Source organism: Phascolarctos cinereus, unplaced genomic scaffold (assembly GCF_003287225.1).
Source record: "Phascolarctos cinereus isolate Bilbo 61053 unplaced genomic scaffold, phaCin_HiC Scaffold_4;HRSCAF=312, whole genome shotgun sequence".
Taxonomy (NCBI): Eukaryota; Metazoa; Chordata; class Mammalia; order Diprotodontia; family Phascolarctidae; genus Phascolarctos; species Phascolarctos cinereus.
This window is the reverse complement of record NW_027555847.1, coordinates 216,857,045-216,883,087: the sequence shown is the minus strand read 5'-3', so window position 1 is coordinate 216,883,087 and position 26,043 is coordinate 216,857,045. Positions and strand designations below refer to the sequence as shown.

The following is a 26,043-nucleotide window of genomic DNA, read 5'->3' as shown; positions in this document are numbered from 1 at the left end:
TTATGTCAAGCAAGTATATTGGCACCATTTTTCCAACAGCATGGGCTCATGTCATGTCTCTATGTCACATTTTGATGATTCTCACAATATTTTAAACTTTTTCATTATTGTTGTGCGTGTTATGGTGATCTGTGATCAGTGAGTGATCTTTGGTGTTACCATTGTAATTATTTGGGAATGCCACAAACCGTGTCCATATAACTTAATTGATAAATGTTGCATGTGTTCAGAATGTTCCACTGACCAGCCATTCCTCTCCTTGGGTCTCCTTATTCTCTAAGACACAATAATTTTGAAATTAGGCCAATTAATAATCCTGTCATGGCGTCTAAGTGTTCAAGTGAAAGGAAGGTTCACATGTCTCTCACTTTAAATAAAAAGGTAGAAATGATTACGCTTATGTTGAAAGCTGAGATCATCTAAATCAGTCAGTGGCCATCGACATTGAGGCAAAACCCTATACCAGCAAAAAGATTATGACTCACTGAAGGCTCAGATGATTTTTTTAGCAATAAAGTATTTTAAAATTAAGGTAAATACATTTTAAAGACATAATATTATTGCACACTTAATAGACCGCAGTATGGTGTAAACATATCTTTTATATGCACTGGGAAACCCAAAAATTCGTGTTACTTGCTTTATTGTGATGTTTGCCTTATTGCAGTGGTCGAGAATGGAACCCACAATATTTCCAAGGTATGCCTGTACATACTTTTTCTGGAGGCAGCGAGGTGGCACAAGTCTGGACTTAAAGTCAGAAAAACCTGAGTTCAAATCCAGCCTCAGACATTTCTAGCTGTGTGACCCTGGGCAAGTAATTTAAGTGCTATCTGCCTCAGTTTCCTCACTGAGGATAATGATTGCACTTACCTCCCAGGGTATAAAAGAGATCTCATTTGTAAAGCTCTTTGTAAACCTTAAGGAGCTATGTAAATGCATGCTATAAAATGTTGTTATTAGCAACAATAATATTAATTATTATATTCTCTATAAGCCTAGTCCAGTGATGGCACATACAACATTGAATAGGTACATGTTAATTGGTGAAGCAGTTTTTTTCTTCTGATTGTGTATGTCAAAATGGTGCCAATACACTTGCTTGACTCGAGGTTACCACAAACCTTCAATTTGTAAAAAACGTAGTATCTGCAAAGCGCAATAAAGCAAAGTGTACCTTAGAAAACCTGAGTCCCATTTCCCCCCTTTTTTTCTTTTGTCGTCTTTAGTCTTAGGCTCCATCCAATCTGGGAGGCAGAATACACTCTAAATATAGCCTAGATCCTGCCACCACCAATGGAGCCATAAGCATGGCTACATGTTATATTTATGTTGGTGTTGGTCTGCATTGATGATATAGCCAATATTTATGTAGCTCTTCAAGGTTTGCAAAGAGCTTTACATATATTATTTTATTTGAGCCTTACAGTAACCCTGGGAGGTAGATGCTGAATTATCCCTGTTTTAAAGACAAGTAGACTGAGAAAGTTAAATGACTTGTCTGGGGTAATATAGATAATAAATGTCTAAGGCAGGATTTGAACTCAGATTTTTGTGGCTTCAAGTCTAGTGCTCTATCCACAGCACTATTTAGCTGCCTGAGTTTTAAATCTAGAGTCAGGAAGGCCTGGATTCAAATCCTGCCCCTGATACTTTAAAGCTGTGATTGCGGGCAATTCACAACCTGTTCTAGCCTCAGTCTTCTCATCTTACAGAGGAGGATAATAACAATACTTGTCACCTCACCTGATCTCATTGTGAGGCTCAAATGAGATAATATAACATACTTAAAGCATTATATAAATGCCAGTTCATTATTTATTGCTATTTAAGGACTTGTATGTTCAAACCAGTATTCAAGAAACAATCTCTTCAAGTGGGGACATTGGAGTCTGCTTCAGAAGGAGTAGGCTATGCTGTTAGAACCTGTCCTCCTCTAGATCCCAAAGGGACCAGGCAACCTGTAAAGTTATCTAGCTTTAATGTAGAAATATGTTTTGCATGATTTCACATGTGTAATTGATATCCTACTGCTTGCCTTGTCAGTAGGTGTGAGAAGGGGTGGCCAGGAAGGAGAGAATTTGGAACTCAAAATTTAAAAAGAAAAGAATGTTTAAAATAAATAATAAATTGGAATGTTTAAAGAAATATTGTTATCTAGCTTTATTAGGAAACATAGAAAGGGGAATGTTTGAAACCCCAGGGATGGGATGTGTTTAGCCTTGGGAAAGTGGAGGAGGGACATAGTAAGGGGAAGTAGCAATAGAGACAGAATGTAGGTCATTGCATTTGATATAAGGAGTGTATTTGAAGAGAGGGCAGTGCAGGGAGGGGTGCGGCACAGAAGGAAAACACAAATTGTCAAAGAGGGTTCAAGAGACAGTTGGGATGGGTACTTGGATACGGGTGGAGAGGGTAGGTGTCACTGTGGGAGCCAAGCATAAGGATGAGGGCCACTTTTTAGTGATCTCAGAGTAGACTCATTCCATGAAAGGGCCTCCTAACAGAGGATTGGGATGGGTGTTTAGCTGGGCTCATCCTGCGAACTGGTTTGATTTTGAGGCACACTAATGGGGTCTCATACCTCAACTGTGCCTGAAATTTCTGCCATTTTAGTTATTCCCTCTGGGTTAAACATTGCTTCCTGAGAGCCCTGCTTGCAAACACATTACTTTGCCGAGTAACACACTGACCACAGATTGGTTATTACCAGTGGCTTCATAGGAAATGTGAGAAAACCTCTTTCCACACCTCTGCAGGTGTGGGGATCCACAGGTGTGGAACATTGCAGATAATGTCAGTAAGGTATTACTCCATCTTGCTGAATTTTCTTCATTTTTTCCCTCTCTAAGAAAAAAAGAAAGAAATCTCTAATAAGCAAGCATGTGCTGGAACAAGCTTGTACTGGCTTGGAAGAGTCAATTGTTAAATCCCCAGTGTGAGCTTTTAGACCTCAGAAATTGGCAAATGCTACAAATCAGGGCTTCATTTATTGTTTTGTTGATTGTCTAGTCTTAAGAAAGTGATTGAGAAAATGTTAATAATACAACTTACATCTGTTGTGCATACATAATTTTTTTCCTCTGGAGATGCAGTTGTTAAACATGTATCAGCACACTATTAGTTATAAAGGGCAGCTCTCAGGGAGGTTGGAGGAAAGGGATACAGAGGAAAATCTAGGCAGTTAAAAAAAGATATCCATAAAAATCTATTTTTTTAAAATGGTTTTTAGAATTAAGAGTAAGGGAGGAACAAATTTATACTGAAGTGTGAGGCTGACTTTACAGTTTTGCCTGAGACAACATTTTCTGTGAGTTGACAGACTTTATCTGGTAGATAATAGTTTAAGGAGAGCAATCAGCCTTGGAGGAGTGGAGGCATGTATGTGTGGGTAGAGGTCAGTCACTCACTTGGCTGAGAGGCAAAAGTCTGGGTCTAGTATTATCTCTACCACTGTGTGACCCTGGGCCAGTCACTTTACTTTCTTATGAATAAGCAAAACAGACTCAAAGTGAAGGGGTTAGATTAAGTGATCCCTGAGAATTTATCCAGCTTGAGAAGAAACACTAAGTTGCTAAAAGGGATTTTTGAATTTTGAGGATCCCAACCAAGGACTCTCCCCTCCCCCAAGTTCCCTGTCTTATTATTCTTGAGAAATCGAGAAGTACGAAATCTTTCTAACTTTTTCAGTGTACCCAGTTAAGAATGCAATTGCATTCAGATTTATGGAGCTGCCTAACCTGAAATAGGGTCCTTCCTCTCTTCTGAATATCAGCTTACTTCTAACTTCTTGCCATTTGTGCGGGAGTTCAGTTAATGCGGTCTGTTTATTCATCCTGGCCATCTAATTAGAAGTGCCCCATCCTTGCTCTCTCTGTGTGCCCTGGATGGAATGAGCAGGAATTGGATGTTATGAAACTTGGATGAAATAGTTCAGCCTGGGAGGTGAAATACTTTTCTGACTTATTAAATCCATTAAAGCTTTTCTTGAACGGACATAAACTACTTATATTCTGTTTAGCCCATATAAAATGTTGCTTCTCTTTGACTCTTCAAATTAATTTTTAAATGAAGGACATTAGCCAAATCCTTCGGATAGTTGGGGGGAACTCAGAAACCTAGACCAAGCTATCACTTTAAAAAAATAAGCACTGCTAGTAGTGTTATTAGTTATTATAAACATAATCCTTCATTGATTTCAATCACAACAGCTTCCACGATCCTTTGGAATACATTCTCTCTTCTGCATATACACCCATTTTGCTAATGGGTACTATTCTTTGAGCTCATTGACACACTGAGAGAATAAAGAATGCATTGTGTCAATTTATAGTAACTGAAGCTGCATAATAGTGGCATAATAAACAATTGCTACTATTCTTAGATTGAATTCGAATTGCACAGTCAATGCATAGTACGTCAACCCACATAGGTTGAAAGGGAATCTTGTCCAAAGGGACCTCTGGTCTGATACAGCTTAGCAGAAGTAGCAGAGTCATAGTGATTCCATTCATCCCTGAGACCCAAAGCACTCTAGAGCTTGCTGTTAATAAGAGAAAAGACATCAATATTAGTGTTTTCCAAAGGGCATCAGAATTCATACAGGAGCCAGTGGGAGTAGAAAAAACCATCCATGGAGTGGATAGGTGGGAAGAGATATGTGGTGAGTGGTGGTGGTAAATGAATAATGGTTGGAGTGACAAGAAAAGAGTTAAAGTAAGTTCTTCCCAATTGTTAATTTGCTCTCTCCTACATACTTATCACATTTGAACATAACTGATTTTTGTCTGTCTTGTTGTAAGCTCCTGAGGACATCGATTAGGTTGGCTTCTTCTTCTTCTTCCTTTCCTTCTCCTTCTCCTTCTCTTTCTCTCCTACAAAGTGAGGGATTGACTAAGAGATCACAGAAAGAGGCAAAGGTCCTACATATACAAAAAATATTTAGAGCAGCACTTATCATAGAAAGAACTGGAATGACTGATTAAAATGTTACATATGAATGTAATAGAATATTGTTATGTCTTAAAAATGACAAACATGAAGAATTCAGAGAAACTTGAAAACCAGTGAACTAGTATGGATGGAAATAAACAGATTAGGATAATGATTTACGCGATGGACCCAATAACGTAAAGGGAAATAAGACTGAAAGATCTTAGTTCTCTGTGATCAATACAGTGACAATCATAACTTCTAAAAAGTCAGTCAGTAAACATTTATTAAGCACCTGCTTTGTGCCAAACACTGTGTGTAAGCTCTAGGGAAAAAGAAAGACAGTGTCTACCCTCAAGGAGCTTACAGTCTAATGGGGGAAGACCACACACAAGTGAATAGGAAGTGACAGTAATTTTTTAAAAGAGCATCAGTAAAACATTTTTTAAAAATTCAAACAAAATGATGAGGTGGCCAGAGGTAAGCAGTAGTTTGAGGAACTAAGTTTAGAATCTCTTCCATAGCTCCAGTAATCTTTGGATTCATTAAAGCATGTGTTTAAAAATCACTTTCAGGAGTCAGATGGCCCTGGCAGAAAATGTTTTGTTTTATTCCCAAGCTCCCAGTTCTGCTACTTACTTCCCAACCTCATTAAAATTATTAACTCGTCTTTGGGGTTTGACATTGCTACTAAATGGCTAAAGTCATGCCCATCTGATTTGTTGGTTCTGTGTTAGAAGCCCAGAAAGAGAAGCTTGAAACCAATAACCTATAGGAGGAAAGAATGAAAGGAAGGAAGGAATTAAAGGGAAAGAAGGAAGAGAAGAAAGGAAGGAAGGAAGGCATTGAATCAATACAATCAGTGTCTTCCAGCTAGGTGACTTGGAATTCTGTCCACAGAGCTGGTTGTCACTCCTTTATGATGGAGCAAAGAAACTGACTGTTGTTTTCTTTGCTTCTATTCTAGATTTTGTTGGAGGATGGGGAAGAGAGGGGAAGGGGGAGGAAGATTATTACCTTTTTAGGTTAGCTGCCAGGGAAAGGAATAGCAGAATTCTCTAATTTGTCTTCCTTTCTTTCTGTTTCTGCTTATTTTCTGTAGGTGTACGTGAATATGGAATGGGTGACCAACATTGGGGAAGGAGGCAGTTTTGGAGAACTTGCGCTGATCTATGGCACACCAAGGGCTGCCACTGTCAAAGCCAAGACCGACCTCAAACTTTGGGGCATCGATCGGGATAGCTACAGGCGCATTTTGATGGTAAGTCCTCTTTTAAGCTAGGCCAAGGTTGCTGAATTTGGAACTGAACTTCCAACATAATTAATTATAAGCATTTCACAAACTTCAGTTACTTCCCTGGACACAGAAGCAGTACTGTAGTGAAGTATCATCAACGTTAATAATAGCTAGCATTTCTGTTATCTCACTTGGTCCTTACAACAACCTTGTAGGGGAGATACCATTATTTATCCCCATTTTACAGATGAGGAAATTGAGGCAGATAGAGGTTAAGTAACTTGATTGGGTCTCCTGACTTCCAAGACCATTCTTGCCATCATCCCATGCTGCCTTCTAAACGCAACACTGTGGAGCAAATGTTCTCGTACAAGGTCATGGAGGGCATGAATTAAATTCATTTTATGAGTTGGAGGCTGTGCATAATTCTTCACTTGGCCAAAGTCTTATGAAATAATTACAATAGGATGAAAACTAAGCTGCATTTAGGTACCCTAATCCCCATGCTTTCATTAAATGTCTCTCCTATAAATGGTTCCTGATAGGTATGTTCCATAGGTTGTCCACTATATGACTTCAGTAGGTTACAGTGAATGTCATTTGATGTTTTGGATACAACAGAGAAAGCACCAGAGCTGTCTCATGGCCCTAATCTGGTTCCACCTCATGGGACCTCATTTGATAACTCTTCCTCACTCGGTCATTCCTCTGACAGCACTGGACTCCCCATCTGTTAGCCATTCTTTTTAACTGCTCTCTATCTGGAAAATAATACTTTCCATGAACACTAAATCCCCTTTTTAGAAAAACAGTACTTGACACACATCCTGCAAATCCCTGAGACTTTTAAGATTCCTTTGTCCTTTAGCATCAGACACATGTTATGGGGTTGGGGAGAGGGTGGAGAAGAGAAATGTTACAGCAGTGAAAGAAGACTTAACCTTTCCAGGAGAAAGGAAGAAATGTGGTTGGACAAGTGGCAATGTGAATGGCTTTCATATTTTCTCTCCTCTTGATGAAATATGAAGGGCGGTAAGTCGGTAATGAGAGTAATGGAGGCCTAAGATTGGGATGCTATCCCAGAGGCTTCCTCTTAATCTTTCTTCTTTTTTTCTTTGAGGACAGTGGTGACTCTCTAGAATTACCTTGGAGAAATGAGAGACTGTATCACTTCTGCTTCGTGGCATGGTCCTATTTGCATAGTAGGACTAATATGACTCTTAAAGGATATTTCACCTCTCAGACTTTGCACAGTGCTTTCTGTCTAATTGTTTGGGAGAAATATTTAAAAAAAACAAACAGTAAATCATGATGTGTGATATTTGCCTGTTAGATTCAGTGAAAGCCAGGCCCAGTTTTTATTCATTTTATACATAAACTATATAGTATTTTCTATATAGTAGTGTTCTGGGATTGCAAACCTATTATTTTCTACAAACAGCAACATCTAGAGAACTTTTTCCTTCAATAGAGAATCCCCCTTCTATTTGGGATCTTCCAGAGACCATTGGTGAACACTTTTGGTGAGCACACATCTCTCTATTTGACGTCTCTTAGTTTCTGAGGTGAAATCTGTCCCAGAATCTTTTAACTTTCCCCAGCTGGCCAGTGCATCAAACAGCTTTGATTTCATCAGTCCTGAAACATCCTTCCTTGGTGCAGGTCAAAAGCAGTGTGTAATATAATCTTAGCCCTGCCTTGGCTCACAGAGCTTTAGTGACATGCCTGTGGTGACATAGGTAACAAATGTCAGAAGTGGGATTTGAACCCAGAAACTCCCAACTCAGGATCCATCACTCTGTCCATTCGGCCATACTGCCTTTGCATATTTTCAGAGTACCAAGCTCCCAATGAGGAAAAAAACCCTCTGCCAAAGTAGATCAGCAATTACTTCGCAAATGTGTAACTTTGCAGTTGCTTGGGGAGCCCTGAGAGATGGGACTTGAGCCCAGGTCTTCTTGACTCTGGAGTCACACTATGCCATGATGCAACAGCTTCTGCACATAGTAGGTGCTTAGTAAATGAAGGCTTCTAACAAGGACATCTGCTCTGCAGCAGGAGTAATTCAATCAAGTCATCTTTCAGCTTGTAACAGGCAGGGGAGTAGAATAGCCTAGTAAACAAGCCGATCTCATAATGAAGACATTGAATTCCTGGTAAACAATAAAGCAGGCCTGATATGCCCCTAGACTACTGTGTCTGAGATTGATCTATAGCAGAAAGAGCGATTTCCTGCCCATATCCTGTTCTGTCCTTTTCTCTGAGTCATAGGGCATGAGCACATTGGTGCACTTCAGAAATTTTAGTGGCCTCAATACAACTTTTAAAAAAAGAATCACCTTTATTGTAAAGACTCACATCCAACTGTAGGAACTGGTCAGACTTGATTACCCAGAACTGAGGAACAGATGTCCATCTCTTTTTGATAGCCTGCTGGAGCTAGTTATTTGATGAATATCTCTCTTGCCAGCGGCAATTCCTCTAAAGAGGAACATAATTTCAAGAATTCTTCTTTGTTCTGGAAGAAGGATGATAACAGCATAGCTTGAATGCCATTGGCTTCTACTGTACTCTGTTCTAATTTCCCAATGACCTTCATAGACCAATGAGAAGCTCTTTTGGTTTCCAGGGATTAAGACAAGACCAGCAGGTTGGGTTCAATTATGAGGCTGTGGCTCTCTTACCAGGCTGAGTTTTAGGGCCCTGCTTCTCTAGGTGGTTGTGTGATTATCAACTTGACAGACAACCTGATTCTGTTTGTACTTTTTATGGGCAGCTACGTCGTGCAATAATCTTCCTTGAGGACCTTATCCTTAAATCTTGAGAGAGGTGTCTGTGGTGCTGGTCAAATTTTTGAGGCTATTGACCTAGTTAAAGCCCAGTAGGATGCTTTAGAGGAGTGAATTTTTTTTCTAAGTTTATTGGTTTGCTAGGCTCAAACAGGCAGTGTGGGGCGGTGGAAAGATCTCTGAACCTGGACTGCTGGCTAAACTTGTTACTAGATCCAAGTTCTGATTGAAGTTCTAGTGCCTTTGGGTGGTTGTTCAGTCGTTTTCAGTCTTGTCTAACTCTCTGTGACTCCAACTAGGGTTTTCTTGGCAAAGATACTGGAGTTCTTTGCCATTTCCTTGTCTAGCTCATTTTACAGATGAGGAAACTGAGGTAAAGTAAAATGACTTACCCAGGATCACACAGCTTGTAAATGTCTACTACCTTTAAGACCTTGGGCAAATCACTTCACTCTGTGGGCCTTGGTTTCCTCGTCTGTAAAAAGAAAAGGTTAAGGGACAACTAGGTAGTGCAGTAGATAGAGCACTGGCCCTGGATTCAGGAGGACCTGAGTTCAAATCTGGCCTCAGACACATAACACTTACTAGCTCTGTGACCTTGGGCAAGTTACTTAACCCCATTGCCTAACCCCCCTCCCCTCCTCTAAAAAAAGGGTTAAAGTCCCTTCCCACTCTGGAGCTATCATCCTATGATCTGGTTACATTCTATAATTTAAGTAGTATTTATCAAGCCCTTGCTGTATACCAGCAACTTGGAATACAAAGTCAAAACATGAAACAGTTCTTGTCCTCTGGATGCTTATATTCATAACCGAGAGACTTACGTTTGTAGATGGGAATTAAGTGTGTTCTAGAGGTCAAAGGGAGAAGGACTGCAATTGAGGAAAGCACAGTCGTTAGGAACTTGTGTTTCGTACATCACCCCAATAAAGAAGCCCCCATTTCCAGATGTGACAGCTGTTATTTATTAAGTGGAAGAACACTGGACTTGTAATCCAAAGCCCTGGATTCCAGGCCTGACTCTGCCTCCTAAATAGTTGTGAGATTGGAGTAACTCATCATCTCAGAGCGTTATTTTCCTCACCTGTGAGATGTGAATAATGATTACTTACTCTCAGGATTGTTGGGAGAATCAAATAAAACTAAGATATGGTATTTTACAGTTGTAAAGTGCGCTAGATTTGGAGACAAAAGGCCTGGATTCAAATCCGGCTTTCCTCCCATTTGGGTGGTTGATTGACCCATTCTGAGGAAGTTTTGGGGGGGCAGAAAGCCTTCTGGTGCCACTGACAATACACAACTGGGCTGCCGTTTACTTTATCAAGGTTAAGACCAGCCTTAGTTAAGCTTCAGACAGAAGTAAGGCCAGTGGTCTCCAGAAATCTCAGAGAAACACAGGCTGTTTTTCAGGAGCCTTTATTTACATGCCCCACCAAGTATTTCTCCACTGGTTCCCATTATACTGCTCATTGAGAGAGCCTTCATTATAGGGGAGTTTCTTTAAGGCTTTCTCAGTCAGGGTGAACATGCAGTGATGATTCTGGGATGGCTAAGAAGAAAAAGGCATTTTCAGGCCTCCATTTTGCTCCCCAAGCCTTTATCTCTATCCCTTTGTCTTTCCCTCCCCTCTCCCTCTCTCTGTCTCTTTCTCCTTCTTCACTTCCTTCATTCCCTATTTCCCTCCCCTCTTTTATTCAGTCTCTTTCCCGGCCTCTCTTCCTCACTTTTCCTCTCCTCCTCACATTTCCCCTTTCTCTGTATCCCTTTCTTTCCCTTTCCATACCTCTCCTTTTTCCTCCCTCTCTTCATCTTTCCTTCTCTCCTCTCTGCAATCTCCCTTCTTCCTCTTTCTCTATCCTTCTCTTCCTTTCTCTCTCCTCCCTCGTCCCCTTTCTCCCCCCTTTCACTATTCTCCTTTCCCTCTCCCTTCTTCTTACTCCTTTCCCTCCTCTCTCCCTTCTCCTCTTCTCTCTCCCCTTCCTTCTTCCTCCTTTTTCTATTCCTTTCCCTTTCTCCCCACCTTTGCCTTTCCCTCCTCTTCCTTTTCCTCTTTCTCTTTCCTTCTTCCCCCTTTCTCTATTCCCCTTTTCCCTCCCTTCTTCTCCCTTCTCCTTTCCCTCCTCTCCATCCCTCCCCTTCCTCCTGCCTCTCCTTTCCCCTCTCTCTGTTCTCCTTCTCTCCCTTTCCTCCTTTTTTTTTATTCCCCTGTCCCTTTCCTTCTCCCTTCCTTCCTTTTCCTTTCTCCCCTTCCTCCATTCCCTCCTGTTCCTCCCCCTCCTCCTCCTTCTCCCTGTCTTTCTTCTCCTCTCTCTTTCCTTTTTTCCCCCTTTGTCCCCCTTTCACTGTCCTCCTTCTCTCCTTTCTTTTCCTTTCCCTTTCCCCCTTCTTCCTCTTTCCTTCTCCCTCCTCCTTCTATCCTCTTCCTTTATCCTCTTCTCCCTTTCACCACACCCCTTCTCCCTTCCTTTTTCTTCCTCCCCCTCTTTCCCATCTCTATCCCCTCTTTTGTCCTCCCTTTCTCTTCCCTCCCCCTCCCTCTTTTCTTTCCTCTCTCACCCACTGTATAGTTCCTGGATGTGGGTTTTTATATGGCTGGAATCTTGCATCCAAGTCAGTTTCAAAACCACAAAGGGAGTTTATGTTTCCTTTCTTTAATTTAGAATCTTTTGTACTATGAATACTTGTGGGCATGACTGTAAAGATGGTTGGCTTTATAAACACTAGGAAAGCAAATAGCCTGGTGGTTAGGGTTCATCTTTTTCCGGCGATAGCAAATCTGTCATGAAGGAATTCTTAGATACATTCGTCTTTTTTCAGGGAAGCAGGGAGAAATCTTAGATCACTGATAGATAGACTGGTTCGGACGACCAACAAGTATTTGTTCACTTATAGCATGCTTAATCCTGTATTATACAATCTGGGGCTTATAATAAAATATAAAGAATGGTCCCTATATATAATCTTTCCTAGAATGAAAGGAGAGACCACTTAGGCCTTTTGCTGTTAGAGATCCTGGGTTTGAATCTGCTTTCTGCTACCTGTGTGAGTCCCTTAAAATTTCTGGGGTTCAGCTTCATTTAGCCTAGATAATGTCTGTCCCAATTTTGGGACTGATCTCCTTTCATCTTCTTTTTTTCTTCCTTGCTTTCCCTCATTCTATTTGCCCAGTTTAGACACATTTATTTGCTAAACCAAAGCCTACATTTTTCTTATATTTCCATTTGTTCAGGGGGAATTTCGTAGCTGGTACTGCCTCATTTTCCTGATTGGTCATCATTCCTCTGGCCATGTCCATTTCCTCTCTGCCTTCACCTACCACTGGTAATAGATGACCATAAATGTAATTTGGCAGCCCACTGAAATCAAATTTAAAAGAGCATGAAAGTGATACTTGTTTCAAAATAGAAGAACCACTTTTATTTTCCAACACTGTGCTTTAATGCCTCAAACCTTAAGTGCCTAGAATTAATTTGATTTTTTTTATGATGTCTGCATTTTAATGTGCCTTAATGAAAGTGGAATTCTTTTAGGCAATTGTAAGAAAGATAGCTATATTTTTAAGGATTAGGGTTATATGCTTCTTTTACACCATAACAAATTAATCTTAAAACTGGTCATTTTTAATGCAGTCGTTTTTATGATCTATCATACTAGTGAAACCCTTTAGAGCTGTTATGGCTAATGGTCTGTCAGTATTTCCATTATCATTCTTTATTTTTCCAGAGTATATTTAACTGATCATAAAATTTTAGTTTGGGATACAACTTGGCTTACAGGGTTTTTATCAGGTACCCTAGAACATGAGGCATGTGGCTCACGAAAACCAGTTATATTATTAGAGCTTTTTACACTTTTCCACAGACTGGGGATTAGTTTTTCAGTATATCCCTATACCATCATATTACATGGCAAATCCAGTACAGGAGGAAGCACAATGTTATGGAAAGAGTATTGACTTTGGGGTGGAAAGAACCAGGTTCCAGAGAACCTCTGATGCTTTTCCTTATCTCTGTGACCGTGGGCAAGTGTCTTAATCTCTCTAGACCTCAGTGTTTTTATTTGTAAAATGTGAGGATTGGACTAGATATCCTTTGAGGTCCTTTCCCGCCCCAGACCTATGATATCATTTGCCCCTTTCCACTAACATCGAAAAATGAAGTCATATCATGGTGTCTGTCTGGAAACCTAGTGTTTGGGTGACTTCCAGGAGGGAAATAAAAGTTAAGTAGGAAGGTTAAAATATGGACATCAGAAAGTCCCTGTCTTATGCTCTGTTCTCCACATTTTATTTTTGTTACTTTACCTTTATATTCTTAGCCACATATTTCCTAGAAATAAAATTGCATTGTAAAAAACCAGGACTGTTAAAACTCCAGGATAAAGTACATTAGATGAAAGTGACTACGTTTTTGCTTTAGGCTGTACAATCCTAGGTTTCTTGTGGCTTTTGACAGTGGCTCCCTCCAAAAAGAAGGTACCTAGATGGTGCTGTGGATAGAACAGAGGGCCTGGATTAAGGGAGATCAAAGCCAAATACAGCCATGTGACCTTGGGCAAGCCACTTAACCTTCTCTGTCTGCCTCAGTTTCCTCCACTATAAAATGGGGATCATGAAAGCACCTACCTCCTAGGGTTGTTGTAGGGATCAAATGAGATAATATTTGTAAAATATTATCTGGCACATAATAATTATTTAATAAATGCTTGTTTTCTTCCTTCCCTAAAGTCCTAAACTGGCCTTTAATTACTCACTGGGACTTCCGTCCTTCCTTCCTTCCTTCCTTCCTTCCTTCCTTCCTTCCTTCCTTCCTTCTTTCCTTCCTTCCTTCCTTCCTTCCTTTCCTCTATTCTTCTTCCTCTGTTCAAGTATTTTTACTTGCCTTTGTGTTTCTTACATTTCCATAGTTAGTACCACCTTCTTCTCCTGATTCATTGTCCCTCCTCTGGCCAAACCCATCTCTTTTATTCCTCCACCTACCATTGAAAGGTACTCACACCAGGATCCATATTATTGAACACCTGGTAGGGACTATTCCCTCCATCTCAGTTCTGCTTGTAGTTCATCATTAGTTTTATTGCCATATCAAAAATCTAGACTCTGGTTAGTTCAAGCATTTAAAAAGATAGAATTGTCAAATGTATGATGATTTGGGAGTCATAGCAAAAGTTTCTAGCAGGTGGATTGATACCTACCAGCAGAATTTGAAGCCTTATATGGTAGATCTCTAAACTGACTACTGCTGCCTTGCCCATGACCTCCCACTCCCTCTTCACCTAATCTCCTCTCTCTGACACACCATCCTTTTTTCAGTTCAGGTTGCCAAGATTCCCAGAAAGGAGGCCAGCATAGCTGGCAAAGTTTTCCCTCTCCCCTGCCCTCTCTGTTCTTCTCAGGGACTTTATTGTCAGCACCCATCCTTTCTCTCCACCCTGTTCTTGGACTTCACTTTCAAGAACTTCCCCCTGTTCCCAGCCCATTCATGATTTCAGAGCTTCCATTAAATGAAAATAACAAAAAAAATTTGGAGACCCCCTTCTCCAATCCAAAGAGTAACATGTCTACATGGCCAGTAACTTTGTTTGGGGGATATTCTTAAAATAAAATCATACCTGAGAATGTACATTCTAAGCATGGTTTGGTATTGGGTTTACACAGGGAGTGAGCAAGCTGGACCAGTCTGAGCTCCATTGCAGGAGAGATCTTGCCAGCTTGGCTCTTATTAGTAATGTGAGATCTCTTGCATTTGGTTTGAGTAAATTAGACTGCAGAAGCTCAGCCTTGAACATGAAACAAGAGGGGGTAGGGCCATTCTTTTTTCTCCGAAGTCTAAACAAAGTGAGCAAAGAAGAAAGGAAGGTGAAGAAAAGGAGTTGAGAGCATGAAGAGAGAAGGGAGGGAAGGTTCAAAAGGAGATCTAACAAGTGCATGTCGGAATCTGGTGAGACTAGAAGAAGAGACATGTGGAAGGAGTCCTCCAGTCACTGTGGTAAATTTGCTTCAGTGTCAGACTCTCTTGGTTAGGTAGAAGGCTAGTTATAATGGAAAGAACATTGGGCAGCAAAACTGAAAACCTGAGTTCTAGTGTCAGCTTTGCCCACTACTTGTTAATATGACTTTGGACAGGTCCTTCAGAGACCAATGAATGTTGGTGAAATTGGTTATTTTTTCATCTACAAAGTGGGGATAATAAAAGTCATCCACCCTTCCTGCCTCATCAGAGGATCAGTTTAGCTAAGTTTGAAGAGGCTCATCACCAGAAGCTTTGGCTACTGAGAGCTGGAATTTGTTTGTCTGCCTTAACTCGTGAAAACCACCTACCAAGAAGATTTGTGGTCTGTTCTGATGGTGGGAGCATTCATACCAGAAAAACCCAAAGATCTTTCAAGTGTATGTTTGGGACATAATATATCTACATGAACATTATGAACAATTTCTGCTGTCTATGACCAGCTGTGGTTTTTTTTTTTAAATTCTAGGGTGGAAACAGCATTAAACTCAGGGGCTCAGTTGGGAATAAAGAACCTAATTATTTGTCTTCCCATTCCCCATAAAAGCCGCTTTTCTATAGTCAAATTTATAACTTGATCTTAAAAAAAATTGAATCTGATGCTCTTTGAAGTACAACTTGATTGTTGTATAAACAGTATGGCCTTGCTATATTGTTATTCATTTTTAGCTATAAGTTGAATGCAATATATATGTTTAATATAAGGGGGCAAAATTTTGCCAGTTCACTATGACTAGGAGAAAGGTCAGTCAACAGGCAGAATGGTACAGTAGAAAATAAATCGGACTTGGAATTTGGGTTTGAATCCTGCCTTGGTCACTTACTAACTTTGTGACCTGGGTCAAATTATTTAACCTTTCTGGGCCTCATTTTCCATGTGGAAAAGGAAGAGTTGGATTAGTTGGCCTGTGAGATTCCTTCCAACTCTGAATCTGTAAATTATAGATAGTGCTTTTTAAAAAGATATCAGTTTTGTTACTTTCAGTTACCCATTGGATATTGAGGTGGGCTAACAAAGTGTTGTGTAAAAGAAGGCCTTTGGGTTTCTGCTAATGGAATGTTAAATAAGAATTTTTTACAATTAAAATAGTAATTTTTATATGTTACTTGTTCAATTGATATAGTAAACAATTTCCTAAGCAGTTTCAGGTATATAAGAAAGGGACCTACATACTAAATATTTTTTTTTCCTAAGTAGAATGGAAGGTCTATAATGTTTAATAATCCCAAGAACACAGAATCCTGGGAAAGGCACTCTTATTTGACAAAAACTGAAAGCAGTTTGGTAGAAAAATAGATTTTGACCAGAATCTTGTGTCATATACCATAACAAATCTGAACTGATAAAATGATCTCAATATTTCATAATACATTAAAAAAAATAGAAAATGGAAGGCAGTATCTTTCATAGCTGTGGATTAGGAGAATATTCATAACTAGACATGGGATAAAGGAGATTATAAAAAACAAGACAAATAATTTCAATTGTATAAACTTCAAAAGCTTTTGCACAAATAAAACCAAGGCAGCTATAGTTAGAAAAAAATATGTGGACTAGGAAAAAGTCTTTTTTATTAAACATTTCTGTTCAAAGATTGACATCTGAATTCTATATGTACTTGACACAAATGTATAAAACTCTCTTTCCTAAAAAGATAAAAGGTCAAAGAATATGAATTTCTGGTACAGTGATTATAAATTTGGATGTACTGTTGGTATAACAGAAACTTCTATTTGGGCACCTCACTAATAATGCCAGAGAAAATTGACCATTGTTTTGGAAAATGGAAAGCTTTATTTTATTTTACTTTATGTAATAGATGTGTACTTGTGAAGTTCTATTTCTAAAAAGAATGTACTAAAGGCAACTTACTATTTAAAGCCAACATTCTGTAAAATTAAAAAAAAACTTTTGCAAAGAAAATTCCCTTCTTCCCCCTGTCTTCAAGAACTCTGACTCTACACACATTTTTAACCTCAGATTTTCAAAGTGAGACAGACAGGTAAGAAAGAATTACATTTAAGCAACATCTATTTGATGCCAAATATCCAAATGAAAAGTGAAAAAATCCATTTATTCTTCCAAACATTTCCATATTTCCAGGTGACTGGCATCACGTGGGCACAGTTTTTATATTTTGTCAGCTGCAGAGTCTGTTAAACACTGAACTCTTTAAATTTAGAAATCTTAAAGCTAACCTTACAATTAGCTACTTGCCTACTCCTCCAGGCGAATAAAAATATGTGTCGGGTGAATAGAAATGACTTACGATTTTATTTTTCAATCACTGTGTAACCCTTGACTGAGAGGGCAGTCTGGTAGGGGGAAAACATTGTGGGCTATTCAGTTTTTAGGACATGTTTGCAAACCTGCTTCTAAACCACTTCTGATGATGGAGCAGATATTCTAAGGTTGCTTTGCCTCCTACTTCTTCACAGGAAGGAGAGTAATGATTCTTCAAAAGGAGGTAGAAATATTGGCACTGAAAAGAAAAGCAAGCCACAGGAAGATTGGGGGAATTAAAAAGAAGAAGATTACAGAATGTCCAAGCTGGATAGGGCTTAGAGATTATCTTGGTCCAACCCTCTCATTTCGCCTGACCCAGACAGACGAGGAAAGTGATTTGTCTAAGGTCACAAAACTACTTACTGGCAGAACCAGGCCCAGAACCCAGGCTTCTGAACTTAAATCCAGGGCTTTTTCCAAGATCCTGGAAAGGGATGGAAATATGGGGCAGGTAGGTGGTGGAGTGGATAGAGTACGGGCCTTGGAGTCAAGAGGACCTGAATTCAAATCTGGTCTCAGACCAGACACTTGACACTTACTAGCTGTGTGAACCAGGGCAAGTCACTTAACCCCAATTGAAAAAAAAAAGGATGGAAATACCTAGTATTTTGGAGTTAAATCTGTATGGCCCATTCTGTTAAACATAAATGCCTGGGTAAACCAAGATATGAAAGTGTGGAAAGAACTGAAGAAAGATTGATGCTGAAGCTTGGGTGGGGCTGAAGAACTGGAAGATGAAAAGATATGTTAGGTGGAATCGGGAAGTATTTGATTTGCTTATGTATAGCGTAGGGCTAGAGAAAGGTCAGTGATACTACTACGAATACCAGAGCAAATAACTATGCAAAAATCTTGCATTTTGCCCCCATGTGAGTTATTGCTTTCTGGGTGCTCAGTCATTCCATTCTTCACTTTATTTCTTTTTAAATTTTTGTCATAGTTTTCTGGGGACAGGCATTTAAAATCCCCCGTAAAAAACCCATGGCGTTAGTCTTTCAGACCTTTTTTCCCTTTTTGCTTCTGGTTTCTGTCCCTTACTTTATCCTTCCCACACCCATTAACATTCACTTGCTGGGAAGAACAAAACAAAGGGAGTTTTGTACCAAACACACTTTCCCCCCTTCTAGAAATAGCTAGTCAAACTCTGAGAGATGCAGCCTGTAGTTCCCATTCCTCAAAATGTTCAACACGTTGCTTTCATGTGGCTAGTCTGTCCTTACAACTCAGCAAAACTAGGTGAGCCTTCTCATCCATGTTCAGAAAGGACTACTGTTATAATTTCATAAGCTATTTAATAATGATTTTTTTTAAAAATCAAGATCATAGGATCACAGGATGCCTAAAGGGACCTCAGAAGTCATCAGATCCAACCCTGGTTGATGTAACAAGACAACATTAAGACATATTTAAACAGAACTTAAGAGAATAGGGAGTAGACCTGTGATTTCATTGGTATACAAAACTGCTAGGTGAGGTAACTTAATTTACCAATGCAGGTTTGTACCTTTGCTGCAACTTAGAGGTTTAAAGCTGGCTATGGCACCAGAGGGTCAACTGACATACTGACAGCCAGTAGGTGTCTGAGGACTTCTTAACTCCAAATCTCATTTAATAACAACAGATATTTAATGAGTACTTGTGCTGGGTGAGACGGGAGGAGATGTGTTTAGATAAGATGTTTAGATTAGACACAGTCCCTGCCTTTATGGAGTTTACACTTTAGGGATAGACTTCATTGCATATAGCTATAATATGCAATAGTGTTGGTAGTCAGTAAACATTTATTAAGCATGTGCTTAGGGCCAGGCCATGTGCTTACAAGGGATACAAAGAATGGTAAAAGACTTTCCTGCCCTCAAGAAACTAACAGTATAATGACAGTAAATACATTACAGGTATAAAACAAAGTGCTTTGTAAAATCTGAGTGAGGAGGGGAAAGCAGAGATCAAGGAAGGTTTCCTGGAGGAAGTAATATTTTCATTGGACTTTAAAGGATAGGGAAGGAACATGTTCAAGTAAGAAGGATCAGCCTGAACAGAAGCACCAGAGGCCTGAGGATACATCACATGGTGAGGGAACAGATAGTTGTCCAATCTAGCTGAAGCATAGTGTGTATAGATGGAGGAATGTAAGATAATACTGGAAAAGTATGATGGTGCAATATTGCCGAAGGCCTTGAATGTCAGGCAGAGAAGAGTGAACTTTATTTGGTAGGTAATCAGTAGCCATTGAATTTTTTTAAAATTTTATTTTCACTTCCAAATTCCTTCCCTCCATCCTCTACCTATTGAGAAAGCAAAAAAAGATGATCCTCATTATATATAAGAAGTTATGTAAAACATCTTTTCACGTTAGCCATGTTGAGAAAAAAGAAGGAAGAAAAGAGAAAAAAATATGCTTCAGTCTATACTGAAAATTTATCTGTTCTCTATCTGGAAGGGGATAGCATTTTTCATCATAAATCTTTATGACACTGAATATTTTTGAGCAGAGGAGTGTCTACATGATCAGATTTATGAATTAAGACTATTTTGGCAGTGATAGGAAGATTGAGTTAGAGGTGGGGAGATAGTAGAGATGGGGAGGCCTACAAAGAGTCTATTGCACTAGAGATGAATGGTAATGAGAGTCTGTACTAGGGTGGTAACAGTGAAAATAGAGGAGAAGAATGAATTAGGAGAACCCCAAAATGATGAACATAGGAGCCTGGGATGATTGGTGAAGAAAGAAAGAAGAGAGGAAAGAAAGGAAGAAAGAAAGCAAGAGAGAAAGAAAGAAGAAAAGAAAGAGGAAGAAAGGAAGGAGGAAAAGAAAAAAGAGAAGGAAAGAAGAAAGGAAGCAAGGAAGAAAGAAAGAAGAATGAGAGAGAGAAAGGAGGAAAGAAAGAAAGACCGCTTTTAAGTGAAAAAAATAAATGAACTCAGGAAGGTAGGTGTTGCAGTAGATCGAGCACTGGGCCTAGAATCAGGAAGACTTGAGTTCAGATTTAGCTTCAGACACTAGCTGTGTGACCCTGGGCAAGTCACTTCACCCTGTTTGCCTCAGTTTCCTCATCTGTAAAAAAAAAAAGCTAGGAAGAAAATGGCAAAATACTTCAATATCTTGACCAACAAAACCCCAAGTGGGGTCACAGAATATTACTCATTACTGAAATAACTGAACCACAACAAAGGGTCCAGAAGAAAATAAGGAGCCAGAAAATAAAAAAGGGTTGGAATGTAGAATCTTATTCTGTGGAAGGAACTAGGTTTTATAACTTCAAGGTCTTTCAGAAAGACGTTTTATAACTCATCTTGGGTGTGATGGTTGCTATGGAAACAACAGACTGTAAATCTAATCAATAACTTAGCTGGATACTGTGTAAAATGAAGTAGCAGAACAAATTTGTTGAAGCTTCACTTTAAAAAGAGTGAGCGTGTGTGTGTGTGTGTGTGTGTGTGTGTAATGAAAAAGAGTTTAGCTTCCTGTTTGGAGAAAAGATGATCAGGCAGATGCAGGGAAGGATTACAGCTCTAGCAAGGAGACTGAAATGTGTGGCTGACTTTTTTTTCTTTTACTCTGGATAGAGGGGAGGGGTAGCTAAGTGGCACGATGGAGACAGTACTGGACTTGGAATCAGGAAGACTCATCTTCATGAGTTAAATATGGTCTCAGACACTTACTAGCTGTGTGACCCTGGACAAGTCACTTAACCCTGTTTGCCTCAGTTTCCTCATCTATAAAATGAGCTGGAGAAGGAAATGGCAAACCACTCCAGTATCTTTGCCAAGAAAACCCCAAATGGGGTCAGAAAGAGTCAGACACAACTGAAATGACTCAACAACAACAAAATGAATAGAGAAGCACAAAAAGGTAAAAGCAGAGGATCCACAGGAAATAGCAAAGTCATTTGTTAATTGGCAAACTAGATAAACAGACCATTAGTGGCTATAATGGAAAGAATCATAATAATAGTTGACAGTAATTTAGTGTTTAGGTTTTTAGCACTTTGTAGCCATTCTCTTTGCTCTCACAACTCTGTAAGGTAAGTGTTTCAGACTTGGGTCATAAAGGCTTGAGTTTGAATACTGACATCTGAAAAGCACTAGCTGTGTGACTTTGGATAAGTCATTTAGACCTCTCAGCCTCAGTTTCCTCATCTGCAAAGTGAGGATAATAATAGTGCCTACCTGGCAGAGTGTTTATAAGGATCAAGGGAGATAAAGTAGAGGCTTGTACAAAGTCACACAGGATTTTAAACTCAAACCAGAACTCTATTTACTTTTCCACTCTGCCTCCCTCAGAGAAGGTATGACTAACAATCAGGGAAAGATAGAGAGATTTCTGGGGCCAAATTGTCCTGAATTCTCAGAGCAGGTACAGAGAGAACTGTAAGGGATATTTAGGGTGAATTTGTTACAATCAAGGAGAAATCAAGAGTCAGAGTAGAAAATGTTTGAGCATAGCTAAGGATTAATGAGAACGATACCAAATTGTAATAGGGAGTTTATTTAAAAAAATAAAAAAACCCACATAATTAGAGCAAGATTTAAAGAAAATGTTTGATTATTAATGAGGTCTATGGAATCATTAACCAGTATCACTAAGGGATTCTGTTATTTAACAAAAAGCCTAATTAAGTAGGCAATTTTGCTTAGTCTTTTTTCCCCCAATTAATTCTGTCTATGGGAAATTTAGAGCTGGGGATTCTAAGACTAACTATATAAACTACCATTTGCCTCATGGCAGCATATTCTAAGAGAATTCATAATATGGAAGAGGACGTGAATTCCTACTTTGTAAATCTAAACCCATAAGCGAATATAATGTAAGAGTAGCAAGAATTTTTTTGGTGGTTATTGGTCTCCTTTGGGGGTCATGTATTTTCCTAATATATTATGCATATAATTAAGGTTAAAAACTTCTTGAAAAGTTTTGAAGGGATTCAAAGCTTCCCTTACCTAGAAGCTTTTTCTTCTTTTTACTTATCCAAAGCCTGTCCATCCTTCAAGACTGAATTCAAATCTCATCTCCTCCATGAAGCCTTCTCTAATTACTCCCATGACCTGTACTTTGTCTAAATATCAATGCAGTTCACAATCTAATGGAGGAGAGAAGCTTACAGATATGTACAGTTATCCCTTCCACATTTCGGGGGTTAGGAGTGCAGTTCCCTCCCCCTCGATCTGGAAAATCTGAGTAAAAATTTGTGGTCCTCCCTTTATATCAGAGAAGTCTGAATTTTTCTCTTTTTCTTTTATGGGGTGTTTACAGTGCCTTATTGTAAAATTTGGGTTAACTATTTGGTCATAGGCTATATGCATATCAATGTAAAAATACTGTATGAAATAGAAGTTTAAAAATGAAACTTTAACTTTTTAGTTATTTTAGCTTTAAAAAAGAAATTGGGTATGTTTATTATATTAAAGATAAAATATGTTGATGTTATACAATACTGTGCCTATATTTTATCCATTTCTGACTTTCTAAACTTTTTCTGTGTCATCTGTTGGCCTTCAAGTGTTGTCTGCAGCTTCCACAAAACTGCCTCAAAATTCTCATTTAATCATGCAATCATGGGGAGGTTGGTGAAATTTTCTTGATGTTAAAAAAGAATCGTCACGTTAAAACAGTCAAGTACTACTGATGTAAGGCTATGTCATAGAATCAACAATATTTCATGACTTTGGGGGTGCTAGTCCTTAGTTCTGGCCAGTGATACATCGAAACTGTAATGGAGAAAGTCATGATGTATAAGAGATAACTTGTACAGACAAGCTATATTCAGGATAAATGGGAAATAAATAAGAGAGGGAAGGCGTTGAATTAAGGGGAGTTGGGAAGGGCTTCCTGTAGAAGATGGAATTTTAGTTGGGATTTAAAGGGATCCAAGGAAACAGTAGGTAGAGATAAGAAGGGAGAGTACTCTAGCCATGGGAGTCAGCCAGAGAAAATTCCCAGAGCCAAAAGATGGGAGTGTCTTGTTTGTAAGACAACTCAAATGACATTGTTACTGGATGCAAGAGTCTGTGGTGGGGAGTAAGGTATAAGAGGACTGGCAAGGTAAAAGGAGACAAGGTCATGAAAGGCTTAAATGTCAAAACAGGATTTTGTATTTGATCCTGGAGGAAATAGGGAGCCATTGGAGTTTATTGAGTAGGGATGACATAGTTGTGCCTGTGCTTTAGGAAAATCACTTTGATGGCTGACTGGAGGATGTATTGGAGTGAGGAGAAACTTGAGGCAGGCAGACCCACCAGCAGGCTATTTGCAATAATCAAGGCGCGAGGTGAGGAGGGCCTTCACTAGAATGGTGCCAGTGACCAAAGAGAGAAAGGGCCATTTTTAAAAGATGTTGTAAAGGTGAAATCAACAGGCCTTGGCAAGAGCTTGGATATAGGGGCTAAGCGATGGTGAGGAATCCAGGATGACTTCTAGGTTGTGAGCCTGATGGATAGCATTGCCTTCTGTAGTAATAGGTAAGGTAGGAAGTGGGAGAGTTTAAGGGGAAAGATAATGGGTTCTGTTTTGGACATATTGAGTTTAAGATGTCTCTTGGACATCCAATTCAAGATATCTGAAATGAAGTTGGAGATGTGAGATCAGAGATCAACAGAGAGACTGGGGCAGGAGAGGTAGATTTAAGAACCTCTTTGCTTTATCAGTAAGTCCACCAATAAGCATTTATTAAATATCTATTGTGTGACAAGCATTGGGGATATAAAGACAGAAGTGAAATGTTCCTTGCTTTTAAAGAGCTTAGATTCTATCAAGAAAGACAAGGTGCACATACATAATCATATACGGAGTGAACACAAAATAAATGAAGTAATTTAGGGGATGGGGCACTAGCAGCTGAGGGGATCAAAAAAGACTAAAGGAGGCACTTTTATGTAAGAAAATACTATTTATGTAAGGTAGTTGAGTTGTTGCCAGTATGGGCTGAGTTGCTGCTAAGGGTCCTCAAATCCATATGTAAACTAAACATTGTCATTTCGTTATTTTGATCTTTATTTAGCTCTAACAAAATATGCAGTGTGACTCCAGATAATAAATAAGGAAACACACCTTCTGCAGACTGAATAAATAATATGTCTCATGCATATATGTATGACTAATTTTAAAATGTATGTGGATGCTGTTATGATTAGGAAAATACAAATTCCTTTAAAAGCGTTCTTGAATTCAGAGTCAAATTTGTCCTGGGGTATTTTCTCAAATAATAGATACTTGTTAATAAACTGCAATCATGGGGAGGCTGGTGAAATTTTCTTGATGTTAAAAAAGAATCCTCATGTTAAAACAGTTGAGTACTACTGATGTAAGGCTATGTCATATAATCAACAATATTTCATGGCTTTGGGGGTGCTAGTCCTTAGTTCTTTTTCACAGGAGAGAATTTTTTTATAGGATGAAAAACTATGGTAAAGGATTTGTGCAAAGTCACATTCATTGGTACAATGGAGCCTGGTACCCAAATTTCTGATTTGCACACCAAAATATTTTGCCTTCATTGCCTTCATTTTTGGAATGATGATGCTTTTAAAATTTTAACCAAGCCAGACTAATCCAATAAATATTAATTAAATGCTTGCTAGGTACTGGGGTTTCAAAAGCAAAAAATGAAATAGCCCTTACCCTGAAGAATCTTGTGTTCTGCATAGCAAATTATACTTAACTCTGTACATTAAAAATTGTGATGCTCTTTTAAGCAGTGCTTAAAATTCATTGTAAAATAATGGATCATAATTTTATCAGGGGATAATTGAGCCCTGGGCTGCTTTTACTGTCTATGCTATAAAGCAAAAAGCCAAAACATTGTTTTAATAAGTTATAAAATATTAGGTACTATGTCCTGTCTCCTTAGATATCTGTGTTTCCCTTTCTCCTAAACAGGGCAGCACTCTGAGAAAACGGAAGATGTATGAGGAATTCCTGAGCAAAGTCTCCATCTTGGGTCAGTTGCCTTTTTTATTCCTGTCTCTGTCATGCATGGTCACTTGAGTTATTAGATGACCAAATCACTCCTTGTATCTTCTATCTGGCTGCCATTTTGTTCACTTGATTCTGTCTGGAAAGAAATTTCAAAAGATTATTTTATTATGAGTCTGGGTGTAAAAATTGTCTTGTAAATGGCACAGGATTTTACCCCCAATAGTTTCTGATTTTCTCTGATAGTGTTTCAATTTTCATTGTTCTCGATTTGCACTCTCATATCCATCATTTCTTTCTTTCCTGTGACATAGTGAAAAGATCACTGGATGGACAGTCAGAGGATGTAGGTTCAAATCCTTTCTCTGCCACTTACTACCTATGTAACCTTGGAAAGTCACATATTCTCTGAGCCTCAGTTTCCTTAATTGTAAAACTGGACTAGATGACTTCTCAGGCCCCTAACATCTGTGCTTCTGTGATCCTTTCCATATAGTGTTGTCTAGCGATTACAATGTTAGCTAAGTATACTTCAGTATGTTAGTGTTAATGATCTAACATAGTTGACACCTTTCTGTGTATCCATTTTATCTCCAGAGGTGTCAAAAATTTTTGGTTATGAGAGTTTGTGGGGAAGAATGAAGCCACACTCCAAATGTGAGTACATTGTTGCTAACTAAATCAGAGGTAACAAACTCACAAGAGGCCAGATAAACCTGGAACCAGATTAAATGGGAACCAGGTAAATGGGAAATGTTTTAAAAAAATAAAAATACACAACATAGATAATGTTAATTTGTCGTTTTCTGAATCATTGTATTTCAGTTTCTTTCAATTTGAGTTTGACCCCACTGGTCTAGATGATCTGCAAAAAGGCT

At 39.0% G+C, this 26,043-nt stretch overlaps 1 protein-coding gene across 6 annotated transcripts in view; it reads left to right on the top strand.

Moving 5' to 3' along the window:
* The window catches only part of PRKAR1B (protein kinase cAMP-dependent type I regulatory subunit beta), a 248,302-nt gene that overhangs the window by 169,399 nt on the left and 52,860 nt on the right, over positions 1-26,043 (top strand). For all 6 annotated transcript variants that reach the window (XM_020977318.2, XM_078152905.1, XM_078152904.1 and 3 more), the window contains 2 exons: positions 6,035-6,193; positions 25,130-25,190. In XM_020977318.2, the coding sequence (XP_020832977.1) occupies positions 6,035-6,193; positions 25,130-25,190 (220 nt within the window). The remainder of the gene's footprint in view (positions 1-6,034; positions 6,194-25,129; positions 25,191-26,043) is intronic.